This window comes from Nilaparvata lugens, chromosome 5 (assembly GCF_014356525.2).
Source record: "Nilaparvata lugens isolate BPH chromosome 5, ASM1435652v1, whole genome shotgun sequence".
Lineage (NCBI taxonomy): Eukaryota > Metazoa > Arthropoda > Insecta > Hemiptera > Delphacidae > Nilaparvata > Nilaparvata lugens.
Window position 1 is genome coordinate 24,755,472 of NC_052508.1, and position 25,013 is coordinate 24,780,484.

General features: G+C 34.7%; 1 protein-coding gene across 2 annotated transcripts in view; it reads right to left on the minus strand.

Moving 5' to 3' along the window:
* LOC111051975 (gamma-aminobutyric acid type B receptor subunit 2) overlaps positions 1-25,013 on the minus strand; it is a 186,640-nt gene that overhangs the window by 44,527 nt on the left and 117,100 nt on the right. For both annotated transcript variants that reach the window (XM_039428014.1, XM_039428013.1), the window contains 3 exons: positions 22,720-22,863; positions 11,522-11,692; positions 55-159 (listed from right to left, as the gene is read on the minus strand). In XM_039428014.1, the coding sequence (XP_039283948.1) occupies positions 55-159; positions 11,522-11,692; positions 22,720-22,863 (420 nt within the window). The remainder of the gene's footprint in view (positions 1-54; positions 160-11,521; positions 11,693-22,719; positions 22,864-25,013) is intronic.

Here is a 25,013-nt window from a genome sequence, read left to right on the forward strand (position 1 = left end):
TAGTTTTTGTTCAAATCATTCGAAATGGAATAAAAAATAGTCTAAGATACTTGCCTTCAGCAATTTGAGTTGATCCATGTAATCGGACTCAGAAAACGTTATTGTGGCTTGACAGGTGATGTTGGCCCTCTCCAGCTCTGTCACAAGGTCGTTGATAGCCTGAAAAAGTCACGATATTGTAAGAAGATCCTCCTGTGTATAGTAATCATCTTATACAGAGGGGCTCAAAAGTCCGAGAACGGCTTAATATCTTATAAGAGACTCAAAGGTAATATTATCTCAAAGGTAATTTGTCGGTGAGTGTGATTGGGGATCCCACTTGAATTGAAAATAGTTCTTCACTATGACTTTAAAAATCTGGTCCGCCATCTTGGATCCGCCATTTTGAATGTAACTTTATTTTTTTAAATATGGAGGTTGTCATGAGAGGTTACGTCCGATGAGCGATTTCCGTTGAGCGATTTTGGGGTTTAGCAGTCCGCTGAGCGATCCATTGTTCAGAATAACAATAAGAATAGGCAGACGTTATGAAAGGGAGGTCTTGGGTGTCATTAATCATCAGGGACAGTGACAGAGGAAGGCCACAAGCGTATGTGTATACTCTCAATACGATATTATTCTGATGATGATGATTGAATGAGTACCTACCCATTTTGAAACAAATCACTTCAAATTCGGTAACTCATAAAGTTCTAAGGATACTATATTCTTTACAGTATTGTTGATTAAATAAGGAAAATTTTCTCAAAATATCAATTTTTGATAAAGTTATTCAATTGTCAATGAACAACTGGAATTTAGTTATTCAGACATTTTTTGTAAATGGAACAGCTTATTCAAAAATTCCCACCAAAAGGAGTTTTTTCTACTATCACCAGGAATAGTACCCAAATCGATTTTTTTTTTTTTTTTGATATGCAGATGATTAGGTCATTGTAGCGAGAACAGTACCAGCCTTGAGAGAAGCCTTCACATCAATAGCAAGCAATAGTAAACAAATGGGATTGATTGATTGAGTACTTTATTTATGTAGATTACAATATACTGGCTTATACACTTATATACAATAGCTTACAATACAGAAAAATTATAGATGAATTTACATAATATAGACTAAGAAAATAATTATTGAACTGTATATGATATGAAAAAGTAATTTGTAATATAATAACTATAGATATTATATTGTTATTCATCTACATAAATTGGCGGAGCTTTGGACATATCAATGTCCATTCTTCGGAAAGAATATTAAAAATATCCTCCCCACTAACTCTCTACCAAAACGTTAATTTAATTAATTAAACTAAGGATTTATTTATCAATGGAAATATTGTAAAAGTTTTAATTAATATTAATATTTAAGAGAAAAAAACAGAAAATTGATAGAGTAAAATAATTATATAGGTAGATAAGATCAATTATTGATTAATAGAATGAAGTAGGCTGAAAGTAGATCAGGGTAATCAACTTTAAGTAATATACAGCAGTAGCAGTGGATAATTAAAATAACATGAGTTTATATAATATATATACAATTCATTCTATAACAGGTTTGAAGGTTTGTATTTGTGGGATGGGTGGGGGATGGTTGTCATGTGATCGTTCTAGGGCCAGACAGTTTCAGTCATTTGTTCCAAAAGATGTTCTTTTAAAGTCAGGATGAAGCTCGCTCGGCTCTCGATGGACCTGATAGAAACAGGAAGTGCATTCCATGCACGACAGGCACTGACTAAGAAGGATTTTGTGAAAATAGTAGTTCGATGATTGGGTATCCTTAAAGTACTTTCTCCGGTTCTAGTATGTGAAGCATCTATCCTCCTACCTTCAGAGACAAATTTGAAATCATCTTTAAAATAGTTCGGATTACCGTATTCCAAGATATCTCTAACAAGCTTGACTATTCGAAAAAGCCTTTGATCGGGAAGCTTTAATGTTGAACTAGCAATGTGGGCTGGGGTGATATGATCATGGCGTTGGAGAGAGTAGACGAAACGTAGACAATAATTTTGGCACCGCTGTAGTTTATCATTCAGAGTGATTTGCATATCGTTAAGAACAGAATTACAATACATTGAATGTGGGAAGATGAGAGATTGAACCAATAATAATTCAATGCTTCTAGGGAGAATATCGTGCATTTTATTTAATGCATGCATGGCTGAGAATACCTTTTTACAAGTTTTGTTCACTTGTTCTGACCAGTCAAGAGTATTATTTATATTGATGCCTAAATTTTTAACTGAGCTACAGTAAGGAATGTCATTACCGTCTACACTAATTTTGTGAATCGATTCAAGGTCAATATTGTTTATAAGACGAGAATATCCAATTATAATGGGTTGTGTTTTGATGGGATTAAGCTTGAGGCTATTTTTCTTTGTCCATTCCACTATCGAATTGATATCCTGATTCATTATTCCAACTGTTTCATTAATTTTTGTTATGGGACAGCTTAAATAGATTTGAAGGTCGTCTGCATAAGTATGGAAACTGGAGAATTTGATAATGGAAGAAAGGTCATTAGCATACAAAAAGTGAAGAGGAGAGGGCCTAAAATTGAACCTTGTGGTACTCCATGCATAACGTTTTTCCAAGTAGACTTTTTGTCACCGACAGATACACATTGTTTCCTACCTAATAGATAGGATTTGAACCAAACTAACGAGTTGTGACTGAAACCAAGAATAGCCAACTTATTCAGAAGGACTGTATGATCAACAGTATCGAATGCTTTAGAAAAATCAAATAGGGTGAGGATGGTGCATTTTCTTTGGTCCATAGCTAACCTTATATCATCAGTGACACGAAGCAGAGCTGTCTCAGTTGAATGGAATTTTCTAAAGCCTGATTGAAAGTTATGAAACTCACTATTGTTGTCTAGGAATTTTACAACTTGAGCATGAATGAGTCTTTCCAGCACTTTGGACAATGCAGGTAAAATACTGATTGGTCTAAAATCCTCAACTTTATTGGGTGATGGAACTTTATTTAGAGGGCGAACCAGAGCAAACTTCCAGTTTTCAGGGAAAATGCCTTCTTCAAGTAACTTGTTGAAAATGTATGTAATGGTTGGTAAAACAGCAAATAACATCTTCTTGATAAATTTAATAGGAATTTTGTCTACACCCGTAGCATTACTATGAATACGTTGAATTGCTCTGAAAGTGTCTTCTTCTGAGATTGGATGGAAATGAAATTGATCAGTAATTGATAAATCTAAGTTTGTAACCTGCTCTTCAAGATCATCGATATGATTAGCAATGACAACTTCGTCGCTTTGGTTAGAGTGTGAAACGAAATGGTCATTTATATTGTTCAATGGTAAGTCTATTTGTGAATTCAATTTCTGTTTGCCAAGCCCGAATTCTTTCATTCCCTGCCAAAGTGATTTAGAGTCTTGTCTATTGTTTGTCATAAACGAATTCAAGTACCTAATCTTTGAGTTCCGTAGTTCCTGTTTAACTCTATTTCTAAGGCTCCTATACTCTATCAAACTGTCCAAGTCAAATGTCTTTTTAAATTTTCTGTGTGCTTTTTCTCTACGTCCCATCATCTTAAGTATGTCTTCAGTCATCCACGGTACTCGTCGTTCTCTATTAATCCTCCTTGTCACATAAGGTGCATGTTTGTCATACAAAGTCAAAGTCCAATTCTCGAAAGGCTTGACCATGTCATCAATTGAGGGTAACGCTTCAATTTGATGCCATGGAGTCTGAGCCACATCAGTCAGGAAGGCGGCTTCATCAAAGTTTTTGAAGTCTCTATAAGTGATAATTTTCTGTTCTGGCTTAGATATCTTATGGGAAAGTACACAGTAGATCAAATCATGTCCAGAAATAGCTGGGACTGGGATTTGGCCTGCTTGAAGCCTCGTTAGGATCACTAACAATGAGAAGGTCAATGAGTGTGTCAGATACATTAGTATGATGAGTTGGATCGAGAGGTAAAATAGTCATGTTTAGGCATTGGAAAATAGTAGTCAGTTGAAAGTAGTCAAAGTTACGATTTGTTATGTTCAAGTCGGTGTTCATATCCCCCATAACTAGTATACGGCTATAACAAGTCATAAGAGAAAGCAAGGCATTTTCGAAATCTGTAAAATGACCTATTTTTGGTGGGCGATAACAGATACCAATGAGTAATTTATCAGTACTAGATAAGGATAATTCGAGTAGCATGAACTCTGGTCTGGAACAATACTCTTGTTTAGATGTGATTAAAACTTTTGTTTTGATACCATCTTTCACACAAGCTTTATTCAATCTATCATTCCGGAAAAGATTATATCCAGGTAATGTAACAAAATTTGATGAAATACTAGGTTTCAAAAATGATTCGGAAATTCCAATCATATTGAAGTCCTGAAAACGGAAGATTGCTCTGAGTTCATCAATGTGGCAGCTGAGAGATTGGACGTTAAGGTGAGCAGCCTTGAAAAGTTTTTTGGAAGAGTGGAGCTTATTTGCAAGAAACATACCTGCGTCATTATTACTATTATTGAAATAATCATACCTACTTGAGGGCGAACGAGCTGACGTGTCAGTGAGAGGCATCATGGAAGCAGCAGACCAATCGTGAACCGACCTCAGAACGACACATGACGGGGAAAATGGGGATGAAACTGATAAAACTTAACCTAAATGAAAAAGTCTCTTGATTCGAGTGCATACTGTATGCCTTGACAGTTCGGCTCCCTTCACTATTTAAAAACACTAGTTCAAAAAATTCACTAAACACATCAATAAGATGTAGATGTTGTGATCTGTGGAGTTACGGTGATGAATAATTCACCTAATGGTGAATAAGATTAAGATTGAGGAAGAACTGGTAGTGGGAGATCTAGTCCAAGTTGAGATAGAGCGAGTAGGTATCCAGTAGTGGAAGAATCGAGTCCGAGTGGAGGTAGAGCGAGAAGGTATCCAGTAGTGGAAGATCGAGTCGAAGTGAAGATTGTGCGAGTAGGAATCCAGTAGTGGAAAGATCGAGTCCAAGTGGTGACAGAGAGAGATGAAATCCAGTGGTGGAAAATCGAGTCCAATTTGAGATAGAGAGAGATGGAATCTAGTAGTGGAAGATCGTGTTCAAGGTGGAGATAGAGCGAAAAGGATCCATTGAAAACTGCAAAAGATCTTTGAAGAAAGTTATCAATTGAGAAAAGATAAATAATACAACTGATAATGAATGATATTTGCATAAAATGGAAGAGGAATAGTATGATTCAATGTGAGGAAGAACCGAATATCTAATATGGATATTAGTGGAAAGTAATCAGATAGAAAGAGAAAAGGTAGAAAGAGAAATAATAGAGATAGAAAGAGAAATAAACATTTGAACATGCTGGATAGCTAGTGGAAAAATCACAGGGAAGATAATGATAATAATGGGGAAGAAGAGAAGAGAAAGAAGGAATGTGCACAATTGAGAAGAAATTATGAAACTGAACTATAGAATTAGAAATAGAACATCGTATTGTGATCTTGAATTGATCAAGGAAAGAAGAAGAAGAAAAGAAAAAGAAAGAGAAGGAGAAGAAGAAGATGAAGAAGAATAGAAAAGAATAATAATCATCATTGCAAGATGATAAGAGATAAATGAGGCCAAGACAAAATACCTGAGAGTGTCACCAGCAGTAGGTAGGAGAGATGCTAGAGACATGAAGATTGGACCCTACATATTTCAACAGGTAGACGAATTCGTCTATCTGCGAAAACTTCTGCCAAGTAGTGGGAAAGTCTCAGCAGAGATTAAAACAGAATCATGGCGGGAAACAGAGCATACTATGCTAGAATCAAGTTATCCAAATCTCGAATGCTGTCAAGAGCTACAACATCACATTTATACAAAGCATTGGTGAAGCATGTGGTGTGTTACGGATCGGAAAAATGGGTGCTTACTGCTGGAGATATGCAAAGACTGAGAGTTTTTGAAAGAGAGGTGGTGAGAAGAATCTTGGGCCCTGTTTTTGAGAATGGTCTCTGGAGAGAAATAGAAAATCTTGAAATAGAGGAGTTCTTAAACAATGAAGACATCGTGTGGTCAATAATAGCTGGCACAATAAGATTGATGGGACACATGTTGAGAACGGGAGATGGGATAGTAGTAAAATTGTATATGGAAGGAGGAAATATATAACAGAAGAAGAAAAGGTTAACCAAGAAATAGGTGTACGGATGATGTGGAACGCGATCTAAGGACGCTTGGAGTTCATAACTGGAGGAGGCAGGCCGAGGATCGAGACAGATGGAGAGGCTACGTGAGGGAGGCCAAGTGTTGTAGAGACCTGTAGAGCTGAGGAGTAAGTAAGTAAATCGATGTTTTTCAAATATCACCAGTAAAATGTTGGTCAGTCGCACAGACTTTTGTGAACAGTTTGTAAATAACATTTTTCATTGGATAAAATATTATTTAACAAATGATTTGTTTTTATGGAAAGTGGTGGGTTCTGAAGTTCTAATTCAATCATTATCATCAATATAATATCGTATTGTAAGTATACACATGACACTACCCATTTAGACTTCCTCTGTCTCAGTCCCTAATGATTAATGACACCCAAGTCCTCCCATTCATAGCGTCTGCCTATCCTTATTGTTATTCTGAACAATGGATTGCTCATAGTGGACTAATTTTTCCCGAATCGCTCTCTGAAATCGCTCATCGGACGACACCTCATGAGATACTTGATTTCAATACAGAATTTCAAGACAAAATGGATGGCGGTAACCGCTCATCGATATCTCGAACTGTTAGGAAGATATTCAAATTATCAATCAATACCAAGCAAATCAGAAATGAATACATAAGTGGTACTCAGATTATTAATCAATCTTAAAATTCCGTATCGAAATCATGTATCGCATGACCACCTTCCTATTAAAAAACAAAAACAAAAATGCATTCAAAATGGCGAATCCAAGATGGCGGACCAGACTTTTTAAGTAATAGAAGAGTAGTATTTTCAATTTGAGTAGGATCCCCAATCACACCAACCGTCAAATTACCTTCATTTATGACATATTGAGCCGTTTTCTGACTTTTCACCCACTGTGTATGTAACTGAGAAGTGATATTCAGTGAATTTCAGTTGAATAGCCGTAATAAGGACGTGAAGTAATCAGGCTGTAGGACAGGAAGACATGCTGTAGTGAACAGGAAAGGAGCAGTTTTTCTATTAAAATATTTTCAATAACAGATACATTATTCAATATTCCACAAATACTTGATTCGAATAAAAACATCATGTTTCATTCAACAGTTCCGACTGAATCATTATTCAAACCATTATTCTGATACTTGAAGCCAATTATATCCTCCAACATTTAATCCGAGGTATTAAGGTATTGTGAATGATTTTCTAGATATTTATAATATTCTTCTCAGTAATTTGAATGGGAAATATCTCGAGAGAGATAATCAGAATGCGAAAATAATTACTCTAGGTTGATGAAGTTATTAGAATTTCTAGACAAGTTTAATATCAGGAAGGTTAAATGGAATCTGAAGTCTCTGTGAGGAGATAACTCCAAAGAAATTCATCTATAGAAATGATTGCATGAACATTCCGATTAAGAAGAGATTCGTTACATTAGTTGGAAGAATGTGAACCACAATCACTCGATGTTCTCAGAACTTCCTTTGTATTTGGAATCTTCATTGATTGCCAAAGGAGATGAAAAAATACTTTCTTTGCAATTGGAAGAAATTTCAAGGATTTTGAAACGCTTCTTCACAAGCTCTAATTGAAGTTTCAAGTTGTCTAAGGAATCTACTTCGAGAACTTTTATCCTCTTTGTTCTCCATTTTGTTAAAGAAAATGAATAAAGTTCATGTCGTTGCGTGGAATGAGATACTCCTTCAATTCTCTTTATCTATTCAAATGAAGTCTTCTGTGAGACTTCAACTGAGTTGTGGTCGATGTTGTAGAAACGTTCCATGATGAAATAAAAACACATAGATGTTGTCAGTTTTCTACACTTTAATTTGGTACACGACCATGGTTTCGTGACCACACAGGCCACATTTTCAAGCTGACTCATGATAGCTGAAACCATGGTCGTGTACCAAATTAAAGTGTAGAAAACTGACAACATCTATGTGTTTTTATTTCATTCTTCTGTGAGAGTTCTTATCCAATTCCAGAGCATTAAGAGATATGAATATTCATGATAGTGTACAAGTTGTAAAAATATAGCCTTGAAATCTTCAACAATAACTTTGTACTTTATTCGACCTCTCACAACAAACTACACAAGTCAAAGAGATTGGAAAATCGTACAGCATTATTAAGCAATCAATATATGCACAGTTTCATAGGTGGTGGAAAGGAGAGTGGAATACAAATGGGAAATATTCTTGAATAATCCTATCGAGAAATTCAAAACATGGTAAAATTCTTATAATGATAAAAAAGTTTACACGCTTGTTGGGATCATTCTTGAATTATTTGATTTTGTTATAATCTACGGTAAACTGAAAGTGATAATTAACTCTTGATAGAAGCAATTCTATTCCTATTCTACAAAATTAATCATTACTGTAAAAATGTTGAGCCTCAATCACTCGCCATTCTGAAATCAGGATTCTTATTGTTTCGGACGATTACGTGAGCATCTATAACCCTTGAGTACTGACTACCTTCATTGATGTGCGAGCAAATTTCGTACTGGTTTGACTGCTCCACACGGTATTACTCGACGCATTTTTCATCATTCTAATTTAAATCACTCTTATCGTTCCAATTTCATTCTCATACCTTGGAAAATGAACCTTGTGAAGTAGTGAATTGTAAATCCTTCACAGATAATACGATGTTTCAAACCTCAGCTCTAGCTCAGTGGTAGAAACATGAATTTTATAAATACAAATAATCACCATAAGGTTCAAGGACCGGTGATTGATAATTCTTACCGCTGCTTCTATGAAGTTCTTGAAGAATACCAATAAGGAAAGTAAAAGAATATTTGATGACTGATTATCAGTAACCATGCACCACTAGAGAATGATAAGGACCAACTATAGTAGTTTCTAGTTGATTCTTAAAACGCTCGTCGTGAATACAAGTATTCACCAATATACCCTTCCAAAATTCCTTGGAACTTACAACGCCAGTTCTTGAAGCTCTCTGGATCCTTATATGATATAACTGGAACCTTATTAATATAATTTCTTAATATACTTGTTCTGGTAGATGAGATGAATATCATCAAAGGATGATAAATATTGAGTACTCTGAATAAGATTAATATTACTTGATTTAATAATTGTAAGTGCTGCTAAATATTTGTTGGTATTAAAACAGCTCAAACTGTATATCACGAGATGAGTTAGGATATAATAAAAAATTCTATGAGTTTGTATGCTGACATAAAACACGAAATATATTCCCATAAAAAAGATGTGCATAAAATATTCGATATATCTATAATTCACTTAAATAATCTATTTCAAAAATCTGAATGATTATCACAGGCTTTGCTAATATTCACAATAGTGAGTTTCAAATTCATAAATATATTATATTTAATACTGATACTTATACTTCCAATCAATACAAAATTCTGCAAACAAAAGCCTGTTCGGTCTATAAGTTTGATATGATATACTTTGTTCAATTAACAAATTTATAATTAATAAATTAATATTCAAACATGAGATCTCAGGAATTTATATGAATTCGGGCTGTGCATGGAAGTAACCTTCCTACATATATTAAATAAATTTATAAAATGTTCTTAATATGAACTATGTGATATTATTCAACACGTGGTGACTTTTTATTTAATTCAAGTTGATTTGAATAGCGCTTTTTTATTAATTCCCCCACTGTACGTAGACCTAAAACGAGCTCGTTTGACTTATCACTCACTGAACTGAAGTTCTTGATGGTCTCGTGGATTGAATTAATTATTTCCAATAATTTATTAGGTAGGCTCCTTTTCGTCACTGCTGGGCTAACGCGTGATCCAGATTCTTATAAGTTTCTTTCGAATTAAAGATATTTTTATGGGAATCGTTACAAATTACGAACTCTTTGACAGCACTGAGTTCACAGATAATTGAACATTTAATACAAATACTTTACATTAAAAAAGGGTTTGGCTTAATAGTTTTAAAATTTTAAAAAGAGGAAGAAAGAACCCTAAACTCCATGTGCATCCTCTCAGGTCGGGATCTTAAGCCAGAAGAAGGAGGTTTTCAGAAGAATTTGTCTCTTCCACGAATAATTCTGTAAGCTACTCTCTGATTGGCCTTCAATTTAATAAACTCAATACAATTGGTTGCCTTGGGAATCAGGGCTTCCTCGGTTTTATAATAGAAAAAATTAAATGAAAAAGAGTTTTTATACAAATGTATGGAGTGTTTATCTTGAATTGATTTCATAAATAAATCCTAACATGCGATTTTAATACATTTAGTTTTTATATGAGTTTTGTATACTCTTGATTTATCATGCTTTTTTAGATTATAATAAATATTTATACAGAAATAATGGGTGTTCGTATTTCTACACATCGACTTCCTTTAGTATACATAATATATTATCCTTTATGAGTAAATTTTATATAATTCAACCTGTTATATGGGTTGATCGAATAATCAGCTGATTCGTTCAGTATTGATTCTAATAATTATCGATTTATCCAAGATCGACTAATTCCTTTCAAAATGTAAACAAATAATTCTAACCTCAATGTTCATGCATTTTATTTTTTATAATCCGCCAATAATAAGTAAGCCGCTTTATAATTTTTTGATCTTACCAATGGGTTCTCATAATTATTAAATCACAATTATACATGTTTTCCTATCGTTTTTGATAACGCTATTACTCCTAATCGCTAATGATACTTGATTTAAGTTGATTTATCCTTTGAGTGGGTCTAACCTTCTTTCCAATTTTATAGTTCTATTACATTTCATTGGTTCATTTTAAAATATTTGGTGGTTTTAAATTACCACGTGACAACCTGTGTTCAGGATGATATCTCACAGGTGAATTGATTTTGTAATTTCTCACGTAAAAGTGTAACTTTATTTCTGTGAAACAATAATGGAGTCCTAATATTTCTGCATACAGTAGTGATTCCAGGGTCAATTCAATTTACTGAATCAGATTATATAGACCATTGACTGTATTGTCAATATCAATCAAAAATCAAGAGGAATCATCAAAGTGACATCTCCAAGCTCAGATCGTTTTGGTGATTGCAAATCTTCGCTAGAAGAAGAATGCAACAATAAGAATAATACATTTCACAGCAGGTTCAACAACAATAGAACAATAAGCAGGTTCAGCAACATCATTATGATTGTATTCTACAAACTCAATCAAAAACCTGAACTATTTTCAGACCAAAAAAGCATATCTATGAATATATCACAGAGATTTGTGTATGAAGAAGTATCTAAACAGTTACATACTCCTATTTATATTTCCAGAGAATCACAGGAATTTTAATTCCTGGATATGATATTAGAAGATATCACTTGCACTAGCAAAGACTTGTCGATTACTTACCAGTGAGTATTCGTCCTCGTTCTGGCTGAGCGCAGTGAGAGTGTGCCAGCCGAAGCGTCTGACAAAGGCGATGCGTGCCGGGTTGTGGCTGGAGTCAGGAGCTGCTGTCCTGAAGAACAGGGGGTATTCTTCGCGGTCGCTCAATGCTGGTGACATCGAACCAAAAGACACCTGCAAGCAAAATCATAATTATAATATAATGTGTTTTCCAATAATAATCACAATACAAACTTCAGTTCAACTTATAAGGAGTACTGTATGGTATGAAATCTTGTTTGAATAATATTGATGTATCCCAAAATGTATGTGCTCTCAGGAGGACCCATGTGAGGTAAACCTGAGTTTGTATTTTGCAGGTCGAAGCTCACATTAGCTCTATTTTGTTCCAATGACGCTCGTATTACACTATTGTGAGGTCAACGTTATAATGGCTGTGAAGAAAGATAGGAGAGCAGCGTTGCCGATTCCAATCCTTGCCGCCATCTACAGAGGATAGCTGACACTGGTTTATCTTATTCCTATTATATTAAGCGAGCAATTTCTGTATTTTCATATATCTATATCTGGTTATTTATGCTCAACGGATCTCGAAAACGGCTCTAACGATTTTCACGAAATTTGGTACATAATGGGTTTATGATATAAAAATTCAATTGCACTAGGTCTCATCCTTGAGAAAACTTGCTGAACGACATTAAAATGATAATTTCATCCTTGGCTGAAACAGCTATGGATAGTAAAAAAGTGAGTGAGCGAGTGAGTATGTGAAAAATTGAAATATCGCATCCCCGAAATTCATAGGATGACATTATAGCCAGCTGTGAAATAGAAACAAGGTCGTTTTAGAGAATTGTGTTCTGTTTATCAATAAATAAAAATAACGAGTGGAGCTCGGAGCCCCGATATTGTAATATTAACTGTCCATTCTTGGTTGAAATAATGAATTATATTATATGCGTCAGGAAAATATATTTTTCAAAAATATTGAATGAGAGTTTTTTCATAATTGTGATTGAATATTTTATTGATGAATAATATTTCATGGAATTTGTAAAGAATATCATTCCAAGATATCATGGGAGGAACCAAAATCATGGCTTTTAAAGAGAAGTACCCAATAAGATCGAAGATTGTGGTAGACAACAAGGTATTGGAGCAGGTGCCTCTGTTCACATATATATGGGTTGTGAAATTAGTGATAAAGATGAATTGGATGTACAGAAGAAAATAGGAAGGTTCCAGATGATTTGTGGAAGTATCAGTGAAACATTGGAGAAGAAAGCTACCACAAGCACGATAATGAAATTTTATAAGACAGCTAGCTGGCCCGGCGAACTTCCTACCATCAAATAGTTAATGTATCTTATGACAAACTTTAGCTGGATGTACACCTGAGGAGGCGCGATGCAGCATTTTGCATCCAGGTGCTTCTTGCTTATTGGTTTGAATAGAGGAACTCACACACACTGAATCGGGCATGGCGTGGAACGGTGTGATAAGGCAATCTCCATAATATCAACACTTTGTATCACCAAGCCGCGCCTCCTCAGGTGTGCTTAGCCTTAGCTTAATCTGATGCACTATATTTTCAAAAAAAATATCCAACAATCAATATTTACATCCATATCCCAATATGGACTTCCTATGTGCTTAGTTAGTTGTGCAGCAGTTTGTATTTTTCAGTTATAGTTGAATGCAGCTTGCTGGAAATATTGGATGTATGTATATCTCCTTGCTCCTGATTTTCCCGTGCATATTCTAAATTTGAAGTATTTCGAGTTCTACGATCCAAGTTAAGACGTTGTTCGTACCACGGCATTATTAAGAATTGAAATTTCGTGAATCAGTAGAAAGAAAATTGAAAATCAAATCTACCGACGTCTGTTGGATGATGCAATGATTATAACACCTGATTTTCATTTCTGTGTGTGGCCAGCTCACAAATCTTCATCCATGAGAATTACATGCAAACTTCAAAGGACCGTAGAAAAGAGTCCTGAAGTCGGATTTTGAATTTGATAGGCCATAAACCTGGTCCTGAACATAACGAACAAAACTAAAAACAAATCATCAAATTCGGTGCACACATAAAAAAGTTAAAAGGATGTTAAAATTTGAGGCTCGAGTTTTATTTATGTAGACTAGCAGGAGTTCGTGCTCCGCAAGGATCTATTTTAAAACTTGACGTAATGAAATTTGGAAGAATTAAAAATAGGCCTTTAACCATCCTTGGTTAAGTCCAGTAGTTCAGACGTGATGATGCGTCAAACATAATTTTCCTATCCCGTACGTGTATAAGCCAGCTCTTCACTTTATATGAATATAGTTAACGACTGCAAGAGATGGGACTGTGGAACAAAATAGTGGTGAAACTATGATAGCGCCAGAAGTGTCTCAAACACAATAGTAGGTACCACATGAACTTTTTGAAAGTGATTTGAAAAAAAATTTTTAAAGAACAGAACTGAAAGTTGGCAAGGGCAACCTTATCATTATACCTCTATTCAGAGATGCTTATATTTGAGCCGAATGTAAATTTATGAATTAGATTATATATATATGAATTATATATGAATTATATATATATATAAATGAATGAATGCCTGTTTGTTTGTATGTTTGTTCAATGATTATTATTTATTAATCCATTTTACAGACCTATGTTTTCGAAATTGGCTACCGAAGAACGGAAAGATGATCATGATTCAACATCATATTGTGATAATATGATTCAGCATCTAAAGCTACCAGCTGTAATATACACTCTGTGATAAATTGTGTACTGGTATTAGAACGGTAGTTTGGAGTTGAAGTGTGGTTTATTGGTACCAGCTGTAGATAATGGTTCCTTAGGAGTCCTACACGAATAATATTATCACTCCCCTAACATTGAGAAACTGGAAAATGTTGGGAAAAAATTATTCACCTCATGAAAGAGAGCTGTTCGTATTGGATTCATTAATTACTGAAGAATGACAGAATAATTTACAATGTTTTTGAATTTAGCTAAGCTCATATTCATCCTAAAATGGAAGATGGAAAGAATATGAAATTGTGTGTGATTAATCGTACATAGCATATTTCCTGGACCATCTATTGACAATAAAAATTAACAACTACGAAAACAATGAATCCATCTTTGAAACACTGATTTAACCTATCTATTTTTGTTTATTCAACACTTTACTGATAGATATTACTATCAATTGATTGAGAAGAATATGTTTTCGGAATAATGAATGCTGCATGACTAAGCACATAGGAAGTCCGTATTGAGATGTAAATGAAAATATTGATTGTCAGATGAATTCCATAATTCACCAAATTAAGTCAAGTGTGACATGAGATACATTGACTTTTGGCGGTATGAAGTTCGCCGGGTGAGGTAGTTGTAAATAAAGCTTTATTATTAATAGTCAACGGGTCAACGCTGAAAAAAGACAGGCTCAATCACCAGGAATACTATAAACTCTATGAGGGACCAGTAAGCTATTAATTTTGAGTAGTTCAATCACTTCCATTATGAACACTGGATACATTATGGACAATCAATACGTATGAAATTTATCAGCTGCAGAATAAAAAACTCTTGATTGCAGTGTCCCCGACTACTACAATTAATAATCATTTGAATCAAATATAATGAATTACTCACATCTCTTCAACTCGTTCTCTTAATCCACAAAATATTATAAAAAAATATGAATATGAGTTATATTGAATGAACTCACAGCTAGTACACAAGCTTGTCTTTTTCTGGCAGTGCTACAAATAAATGTAGGTATATGTTTGACATTCTGTTTTTGTAATCTTGTTGTCAATTAAGAAAGTTTTCAATGTGATTTTTGATGACAATAGAATTTGAATTTGAAAAAAAAATTATCAACAAACTCCTAACCAAAGAAAATCTGTGTGCTCTGTTCTAATCGGAATATTATTTATGAGATTCCATATACAGCTGATAGAAGGCGCAAACCAAACTGGCCAAGCATACAACAATGGAACACACACGTAGCAAGCTCGCGCTTTCTATCAATGCAAAATTAATTTGATCAGCTGATTGATAAGATCATTTTAAGCTTTCCAATGATTACAACATCTGCTAGAATATCATGTGTCAATTATCTCAGTTCCATTTGGTGTTCACCTTACACCATGTTCATAAGCTCACTTAATAGGATCCTTTTTCATCCTTTGAACCCCTTAGAGGCAAAATATCTCAAAATCCGTTCTTAGTTTGCGTCTAGAATGTTTGAGAAATATTTGTGCAAAGTCTTTAGGTCAATTAGTTTGAGCTGTAGTTTGATTTTACATCAAAATTTTCGAAAAATGTCCTCTCCTGAACCCCCTGTGCTCCTGATCGGAATTTTTCTGCACAGATCTATTTTTTTTCGTAGCTGAATAAAAAAGTTCCTCATGACTTTGCTGTGCAATGAACGGTTGAAAAGTACATCATTTTTGGGGGCCCCAGCTCCCCCAGGGGGGCAAATTTCTGAGAATCCTTTCTTAGTGGATGTGTTGAGGCTACCATAAACAATTGTGCAAAATTTCAAGTTTTTAGGCTCAGTAGTTTGGGCTGTGGTTTTATTTCATTCTTTCGGGACTTTATAGATATGGAGATCCTATACTTTCTATAGATATAGAAGATGGCAGCTCCACTACTACTCTATGGTAGTGAATCGTGGGTAACATCAAAGCCACTTAAGAGTTGAGATGAGATTTCTTCACAGAACTAAGGGCTGTGACAGAAGAGATCACATCAGGAATGAGGATATACGGAAAGAGCTGAATATCTTCTGCCTGAATGAGAGAGTTGCATCTTATCGTCAGCAATGGAGAGAGCATGTGGAACGAGTGTCAGCTGATAGGCTTCCACTGAGAATTTTCAAGTATAAACCGGTAGGCAAAAGAGACATAGTTAGGTCACAGAAAAGATGGCAATGATCATTATCTACTATCTATATATATAAAAATGTTATGTTGGTTTGTGTGTAATGCAAAAACTCCAAAAGTACTGGACCGATTGAGTTGAAATTTTAACATGATATAAAATCCGCATCAAGGATGGTTTTTATCTACTTTTTACAATTTTCAGGGGCGCTACGCTCGCCCGAAAATTTTTAACTTTTTTGTTTATGGATTTTTCCGATTTTTGACTTCACATTCGGGGTCAGCTCGCGAAAATAAGTCGATTAAAAAAAAAAAATTGACCGGGCTCGCAGGGTGGCCCGGGGGGAGGGGGTGAAACTTTGGCCATTTTTGGCCAGATTTGAGCTGAGCGCTGCTGCAATCAAAGTGCAAAATCTGACCGCTAGATAGCGCGCATGTTTCAAAACGCAGCTTCAACAGGTTCGTGAGATATAGAGTACCGGTAAACTACACTCTTGATTACCGTATGTTTTCCGGTACAATTATTGGATTTCAATTACTTTCGCAATTCAGAACAAAGAAAGCATACCGATGCTTTTTTTTCGATAATAAATTCGTGTTTCAGTGCAAATAATCGTGTTACTTGTGTTAATATTGTAGTAATTTCAATCAGTGAATGGATCGATACCGGTACCGTGCTACAATCAATTGGCGATTCAGTCGATAGTGTGAGTATAATCTTATCGATGTAAATCAATCTTGTAATGAATAATAATTATTGAGGCTTTTATTCTTGCATTTGTGTATTCATAATTTCTCAATTGTCAATGTTTCATAATCCTCCAAACCTTAGTTCATAAGCTGATCGGCTTATCTTATAGTTTCAATATCTTATTTCTATTTCATATTCATGCTATGTTTCCTTCTATCATAAAACAACGAGAAATAAAAAAAATTCTTATCTCTTTTCTACTAACATACCGGCATTTGACAACGGTGTTGTTGATAATACGATCTGGGCTGTGTTGCATGCTAAAATACAAAGTAGGCTAATATTTTAGTAGTCAGCTGGTTATTTGATCATATAAACAAAATGAAGGGATAGATTATAATAATATATTAGTCTATCTTTAGAATTGTGTGGTCTAGATTTAGATGTGGATTGCTTTTCACATGGACAACTGTATGTTGCGTGTTCCCGAGTCGGCAAACCAGATAGTCTTTATATTTACGCAGACAGTGGAAAAACAAAAAATATTGTATATAAACAAGTATTGCAAAATCAAACTTATATGAAATGTATTCTTTGTTTTTTCTCATTTCTCAACCATTCGCAAACAGAGAGTGAGAATAGGGAAAAATCTGAGTGCAGAAGAAGGCCTTCCTGTAAAATTCGGCGTGCCACAAGGAACAGTTCTTGGTCCGATACTGTACCTCATCTTTGCCAATGAGTTGTGCTCACTCGACATTGGTGGCAAGATTATTGTCTTTGCCGACGACACAGCTGTGATATTTCAAGGCAACAACTGGAACGAGACTTTCATAACCGCTGAATTAGGCATGGAAAAAATTACACTTTGGCTCCACAGTAATATCCTGACTCTCAATTCATCAAAAACTAAATTTCTAGCATTTTCACTGACGGACTCCAAAAAACCTGTACGAAATACAATCAAGTTACATCACTGCAAAATAAATCGCATAGACTGCAATTGTCCATCAGTAGAACGATACTCACACTGATACAGATACTCACACTGGATACGTTAAAAATTGTATATCACGCATTGGTAGAGTCAATAGCAAGATATGGAATCCTGGCATGGGGAGCTACGTATTTCTGCCATATCAATCCTGTTTTTAAAGTCCAGAAACTCATCCTCAGAATAATGGGACAGAAACATCCACTCTACCCTTCAGATTCTCTATATGAAGAGCTCCAACTACTGAGCATCCGACAAATTTACATTCACAAATTACTCACATTCATCAGGAAAAACACGCAGTTCTTTCTCAACATGGACCACACCCACAGCACGCGAAGAAGGAATATTGATCTAGCAGTCCCCAGGATGACCAGAGAACAGTCACATACTTAGGACCGAAGATTTACAACAGGCTGCCAATGGACATCAAGGAAATGGTACTGGTTAATATATTTAAAGCAAAAACAAAAACTTGGATAATTGAAAATAGAATAAATTATAGTGAAGACCTTATTACAAACTAGATATTATGAATATTATTAATTCATTTTTTTATCAATCCTTTTTAAGAGACTATCTCAAATATTTTTTTCTTTTAGAATCTAATTATTTTCCATCAATAATTTTCTATTTTATATATAGGTATTCATTTACTCATTTTAATTTATTTTTTCTAAAAATTTTGCTTTTTTTCATTTTATTTCTCACATAAACATTATTTTTCCTTTTAGTTTTGTAATTGCACAATAAACCAGATTTAACAGCTCACATAACACAGATGTTCATAATTTATTTAACAAGCATAATATTTGTGGTTTCCCAACACATATTTTATATATAGTGGGGGCCACAGAAAAAAAAAATAAACATTCAATCACAATGTGCCACTGCGAAGCGTGGCAGGGTACAGCTAGTTTATTATAAAATAAAAACAGTAGATTGTAGTAATGCTTATGATGATAGTGATGATATTAGATTAGATAATATTATATTGATGTTATTGATTTATACATTTTTATTTATTATTATTATTTTTTCATTCTAATTACAAGTTGAATGTAAGTCGGATCAGGCAATAGCCTGATATAAATAATATACAATTGTTTTAACACGATTTGGCAATTTTGCAGAGCAAGAAAAGGATAGCAACATCTGCTTTGTCGAATTATAGACAATGATAACGACACAATTATCGATCGAATACTGCCATTATAACACGGTACTCACTATAAGACATTGAGAACCTCAGTTCATGTTCCTGCGATTATTCTCGGACACTGGTGGTGTCCTATAAATCTGGCTCCCCAGTCTTATATGCGAAATTATTAATAAGTATTGAATTATTCTACTACGATATAAAAAAATTGATCCGAGAAAATTGAGTTGAGAAAAACAATATTTTTGTCCAAAAATTGTATTGAGAGGTTGCGATAGAATGAGTAAAGTAATCAGTTTCATTGAGGATTATGAAAGTAATCAGATTATTTCCTTATCAGAAAACTGATGAGAGTTGAATGGCAGACGATAAGCGAGTGAGAGAGTAACGCATGTCTGTAAGTGGGAATTAAGTCTGTAACAGATTGAAAGGAATGAGACCCGAAAAAGATTATTGCTACCCACTTCTCCTCTCATCATCCCTTTCTAACTTACAGCACAGACGTGTATCCCTGATTCAATTTTCCGCTACTGCGTGCTTCCTCGGTAACTAGTAGACTAATATGATTTATCTGAGCTTTGTGTTGCTCTTATCAGTCGGGAAGGCCTTCAACTTGATCTTGTAGCTTACACGTCTCTTAAGTAAACCTTTCGATTCAAAAATCATCTAGTTCAATGTCACATTTATTAAGCTCTCACAATGGGTCCTGTATCTCAATCATGATACTGTACTCCATAAAAGTACTGCATTTCTCTTGAAAGTTATCTCTATGATTCACATGAAATGAGTGATCAGCTATAGTCATCAGTTATATATATATATATATATATATATATATATATATATATATATATATATATATAAGACAATAGATTTAGGAACTGTAGAGTGAGCACTTTGTACTAGTATTTAAACCTCTGTAAGATTATTTCTCGTGTCATTCCGTTACCAATAGTCATGCTGCCATTATGTACGTGTTTTATTCGTTAAATAAATCTTTTTAAAAAGTGAGTTGCGCGTTCGTTCATCTTATAATTGACCTAGCGAAATGAGGTCTTAGATTCAAGTCGACGATTTGAATTTTTCTCCATGTTTGAATGTTTATATGTTGCGCATTTACGGCGAAGCGCATCAATAGACTTCCATGGAATTTGACAAGTATGTTCCTTTTCAAATTGCGCGTCGACGTATATACAAGGCTCATAGAAATTTTCAATTTCAAGGATAATATAAAAGGAAAAGGAGCCTCCTTTATACACCAATCTATATAAATTGAAATCGAGCCTCAAATTTTGACATTCAATAACTTTTTCATGTGTGCACCGAATTTGATGATTTTGTTTAGTTGTGTTTGTGATGTTCAGGAGCAGGTTTATGGCCTTTCAAATTCATGATCAGACTTCAGGACTACATGTAATCCTCATGGAAGGAGATTTGTGAGCTGGCCACACACAGAAATAAAAATCAGCTGTTATAATCATTGCGTCATCCAACAGCCGTCGGTGGATCTGTTTTTCTATTTTTTCTTTCCATTGATTTACAAAATTTCAATTCTAATAATAATGTCGAGGTGCGAACGACGTCCAAACTTGGAACTCGAAATGCTGTAAATTTGGAATATGCACGGAAAAATCAGAAGCAAGGAGATATGCCATTCAATTTCCCAGCAAGCTGCATTCAACTATATCTAAAAATACAAACTGCTGTACAACTAACTGAGCAAATAGGAAATCCACATTGAGATACAAATGTAAATACTGATTGTTGGGTAATTTCCATAAAAATATAGTGAATTAAGGCTAAGCACACCTGAGGGGGCGTGGCTTGGTAATATAAAGTGTTGATCTTATGGAGATTGCCTCATCACACCTTTCCACGCCATGCCCGATTCAGGGTGAGTGAGTTCTTCCATTCAAACCAATAAGCAAGAAGAACCTGGATGCAAAATGCCGCATCGCGCCTCCTCAAGTGTGCATCCAGCTAAAGTTCGTGATGAGATGCATTAACTATTTGACGGTACAAAGTTCGCCGGGCCAGCTAGTATTAGAATAGAAATCAGACTATTCATCATAAATCAGCTGTCGAGTGGATTTTAAATTGCATGACACGACGCATGCAATTCAATATCTTAATGTAACTTGGTGAAAAATCAGCTGCTGTGTGAACTATTAATTGCATGCCTCATTGGATGCAATTTTTATGCACCATTAAATCATTGAACTATTGATTGCATGCAATAACGCATGCATTTGCTAACTAAAATAACATGGTATTGTCTCTCGACCTTTCTCTGCTTTGAACGCGGGCTGTCCTGTTGCCAGTATATCTTGATGATTAGAGATTAGCTTCTGATGTTAGAATTTTTGATACCACAACCCCAACAGCCATTAGCCGTTCTCACACCGATATCTCGCCGACACGACATACAGACAGGATTCACTCTGATGGACAGTTTAAGAGGAGGCTGCGCTAGGTCTACTGTTCACAGAGCTACTAGTAGGTTTCTATGTGGCTCATGAATCTGAACACGAATCATCATTGATAATATATCACAATTCAAGTAACTTTTAATTATTGATATGAAATGAAATTCATTGGATATATACATCCAATTGAATAATACTCAATCGGATCACGAGCTACTCTCACATTGTATTTATTCTGTTGGCTTCTTGAATTATATAATCATTTTTCAAATCAGAACGAAATAATGTACTTGCTTCACTTTAAGATGAAACATTGGAATTTTTTCAGTTCTTTCAGTTCCGACAAATTATGCAAGTTATCATTTTTCTGTATGTAATATTGATTAGGCCATAGAAAAATTATTGGACGCTGAATAATCTCCCTTATCACTATATGGTATCCTGTTCATTTCAATTTCTATTAGGATTTCATATCTAACGGAGTCATCAAATTAGTTATACCACAAAAGTCCGACTACAGTTGATTTCGCAAAATCCGATTTGTAACTTTTTTGGATAACATCAATCACTTGGAAAATTCCATGCATATGATCAGGTATTTTGTAGGAGAGGTCTCATATTCTAGAAGTGAATGGAAGCGATTATAAATTGCATAATCAGGATATCATAACTATTTTTTGAGAATATGAGGAACAGAATATAAAGGATGGAATCTTATGCATAATATGATGGAATAAAATTAATTGAAATGTTGCGAGTTTCAAATATGTATTGTATTCTGTATAGAGTTATAGTATTTGTACTCTGTGGAAACAATACTCAGAAATGTTATAGAGAGGTTAATATGAAATCTACGAATATTTTTTTTTTATGAACTTCCCACTTTAAAAATCAAATCCACTATCAATGTGAAATGAAGGTAACCTGGGTTCGTGCTGATATCACAGATGTGACCTTATGATTTATGTGGTTGAAGAACAATAATTTCATATAAATAGTGTAAAGTTGTGACCTGTGCCTGTGCCAAGAGATGAAACTAACCTGCACCATATTCCAGTAAGGAACAACTTTCGCCAAACTCTCTGTCACCTCTGAGCATGCTGAACCCAGCAGAATCGGCATCCTTTTCCAGGGTCTTGTGTACAACGCATGGAAGTAGCGGTCCACTCCAATTCCTGGATCGCACTGAAAAGAAATAAATATATATTATCATTTTCTTCTAATATCAATCAAAGCCTCTCTGAACTATCCAATCCGAATTCAACTCTAACTCTTCCATTCAACCTTCGATTGACTTCGCGCTGAATCCATAGTAAATAATTGACGCTTCTCAATGATCTTGATGGCTCAATGTTTATATGCTCTCAGTGGTTAGTTGACTAATGGTCGATCTTGTTTCAATATAGAACACTGGCAGGTAACCCGTGCTCCGCAAGGGTCTAATTAAAAACTTGACAAACTGAAAACTTGACCTACTGAAATCTTAGAAAATGAAAAATAGGCCTTTAACCTAACCCTGGTAAATTAAGAATCTATATGCAAATTTTCAAGATAATCAGTCTAGTAGTTCAGACGTGATGATGCGTCATTCATGTATATCCTATCCCGTATGTATATAAAGTGAATAAGCCAATACTTTCCATTATTATATATGATAGACTAGCCGTCAGGCTCGCTTCGCTCGCCATATCCGTCTAGCCAGGGGGCTCCGCCCCCTGGACCCCCGACTGGATCGTACAAGAATGAGATCAGAAGGCTCGCTTCGCTCGCCTGCATTTTTCATTTGAGCATTTTTATCATAATTATGTTAGGACGATCCAGTCGGGGGTCCAGACTAAAGTCTGGCGAAACGGATATGGCGAGCGAAGCGAGCCTGACGGCTAGTAATATAATATTCCCAGGAATAGCTCTGATTAAAGTAGCAGTGCCCAATCAATTTTTCCGCGATAAATGCATTTCAATCTTCAACTTGGTGCCAACCTAACAAAGTCAACTCAACTTAATGCCAACCTGACAAAATTATTAATTAAGTTACCAGTTAACAACTGTTTCGAAGAGGTACTCTCTCTAGATTATAGTTCTATATTAACATATGGTATGGACATTTTTCAATTATAAATTAAGAGAATAAGAAGAACATACATGCTAAAAGACGAACTTTAAACCCTTAAAAACCACCCTTAGAGTTAAAATATTGCCAAAAGATTTCTTAGTGCGCCTCTAAAGGGCCAACTGAACATACCTACCAAATTTTAACGTTTTTGGTCCGGTAGATTTTTAGTTCTATGAGTGAGTGAGTGAGTGAGTGAGTTTCGCTTTTATATTATATAGATAAATGAAGAAGACATAATACTTGAAAACCAAACAGTATCATATATTATTATTTTTTCCCAATACATCAATTTAAGTATCGATCCTCCTCAATTTGAATCAGTTAGCCTTCTGTTTCCCAAATACCCTACAAAATACCTACAATACTAAATAGTATTGGAGACTGTTTTGGGCTTAATGCCTGTAGTCTACCTCGTTTTTGTAATACATAAATGCATATTCGTTTCCGAATTTGTGTCTGATAATACATTATAACTGAAGAGTATAGATTATTACTAATTTTATTGTGATCTATTCATGTTTTTCTTATGAATTCCAATGATACAGCATAAATGAAACATATGTAAAACAAACACATTTTACAACAATGGAACAATGTATGCCGCATGAAACTTCATGTCCCATGAATGAAATTTAAATATTAATTCTGAAAATTAAGAAGGAAAATTGAAATTTGGGCTTCGAGGTGAATGAAATTGATATTTTTAGAATCTATAAGCAAAATTTGGAGATCTAAATCATTCCCGTTTCTCTAGTAAGCAATCCACAAGTTGACATGTTTTGAACAAACACAACCCTACTCTCCCTTATAATATAGATGGCAGCTTGGACTATGAGAACCTCATCATTTTTGAACTTCTTAGGATAATTTTAGTTCAGTATCATTTTGAGAAAAAAAAGAATTCTATTTTAAAAACTATTCCAATTCGCTCAGAAAATTAGTTTGTGATTTATATTGGATCATCAATAATGGAAATTTGTTATTTCGCAATACTATGGATTCATTCTTGATACAATGATAGGCATCATATTCTGATTGACGATTTTCCATTCAGAAGAAACAGGACGCGTAGAATTGATGTGATATTATTTCAAGAGAAATCACAAAGGAATTGTATTTCTATTTTCATACTGTAATCAGTAACATCAGCATACAAGGTAGTTTGTCAGAAGAGTCACCTTCAACTTTCTACATATTTTTTTTCGGCAATAAGATGAGTAGA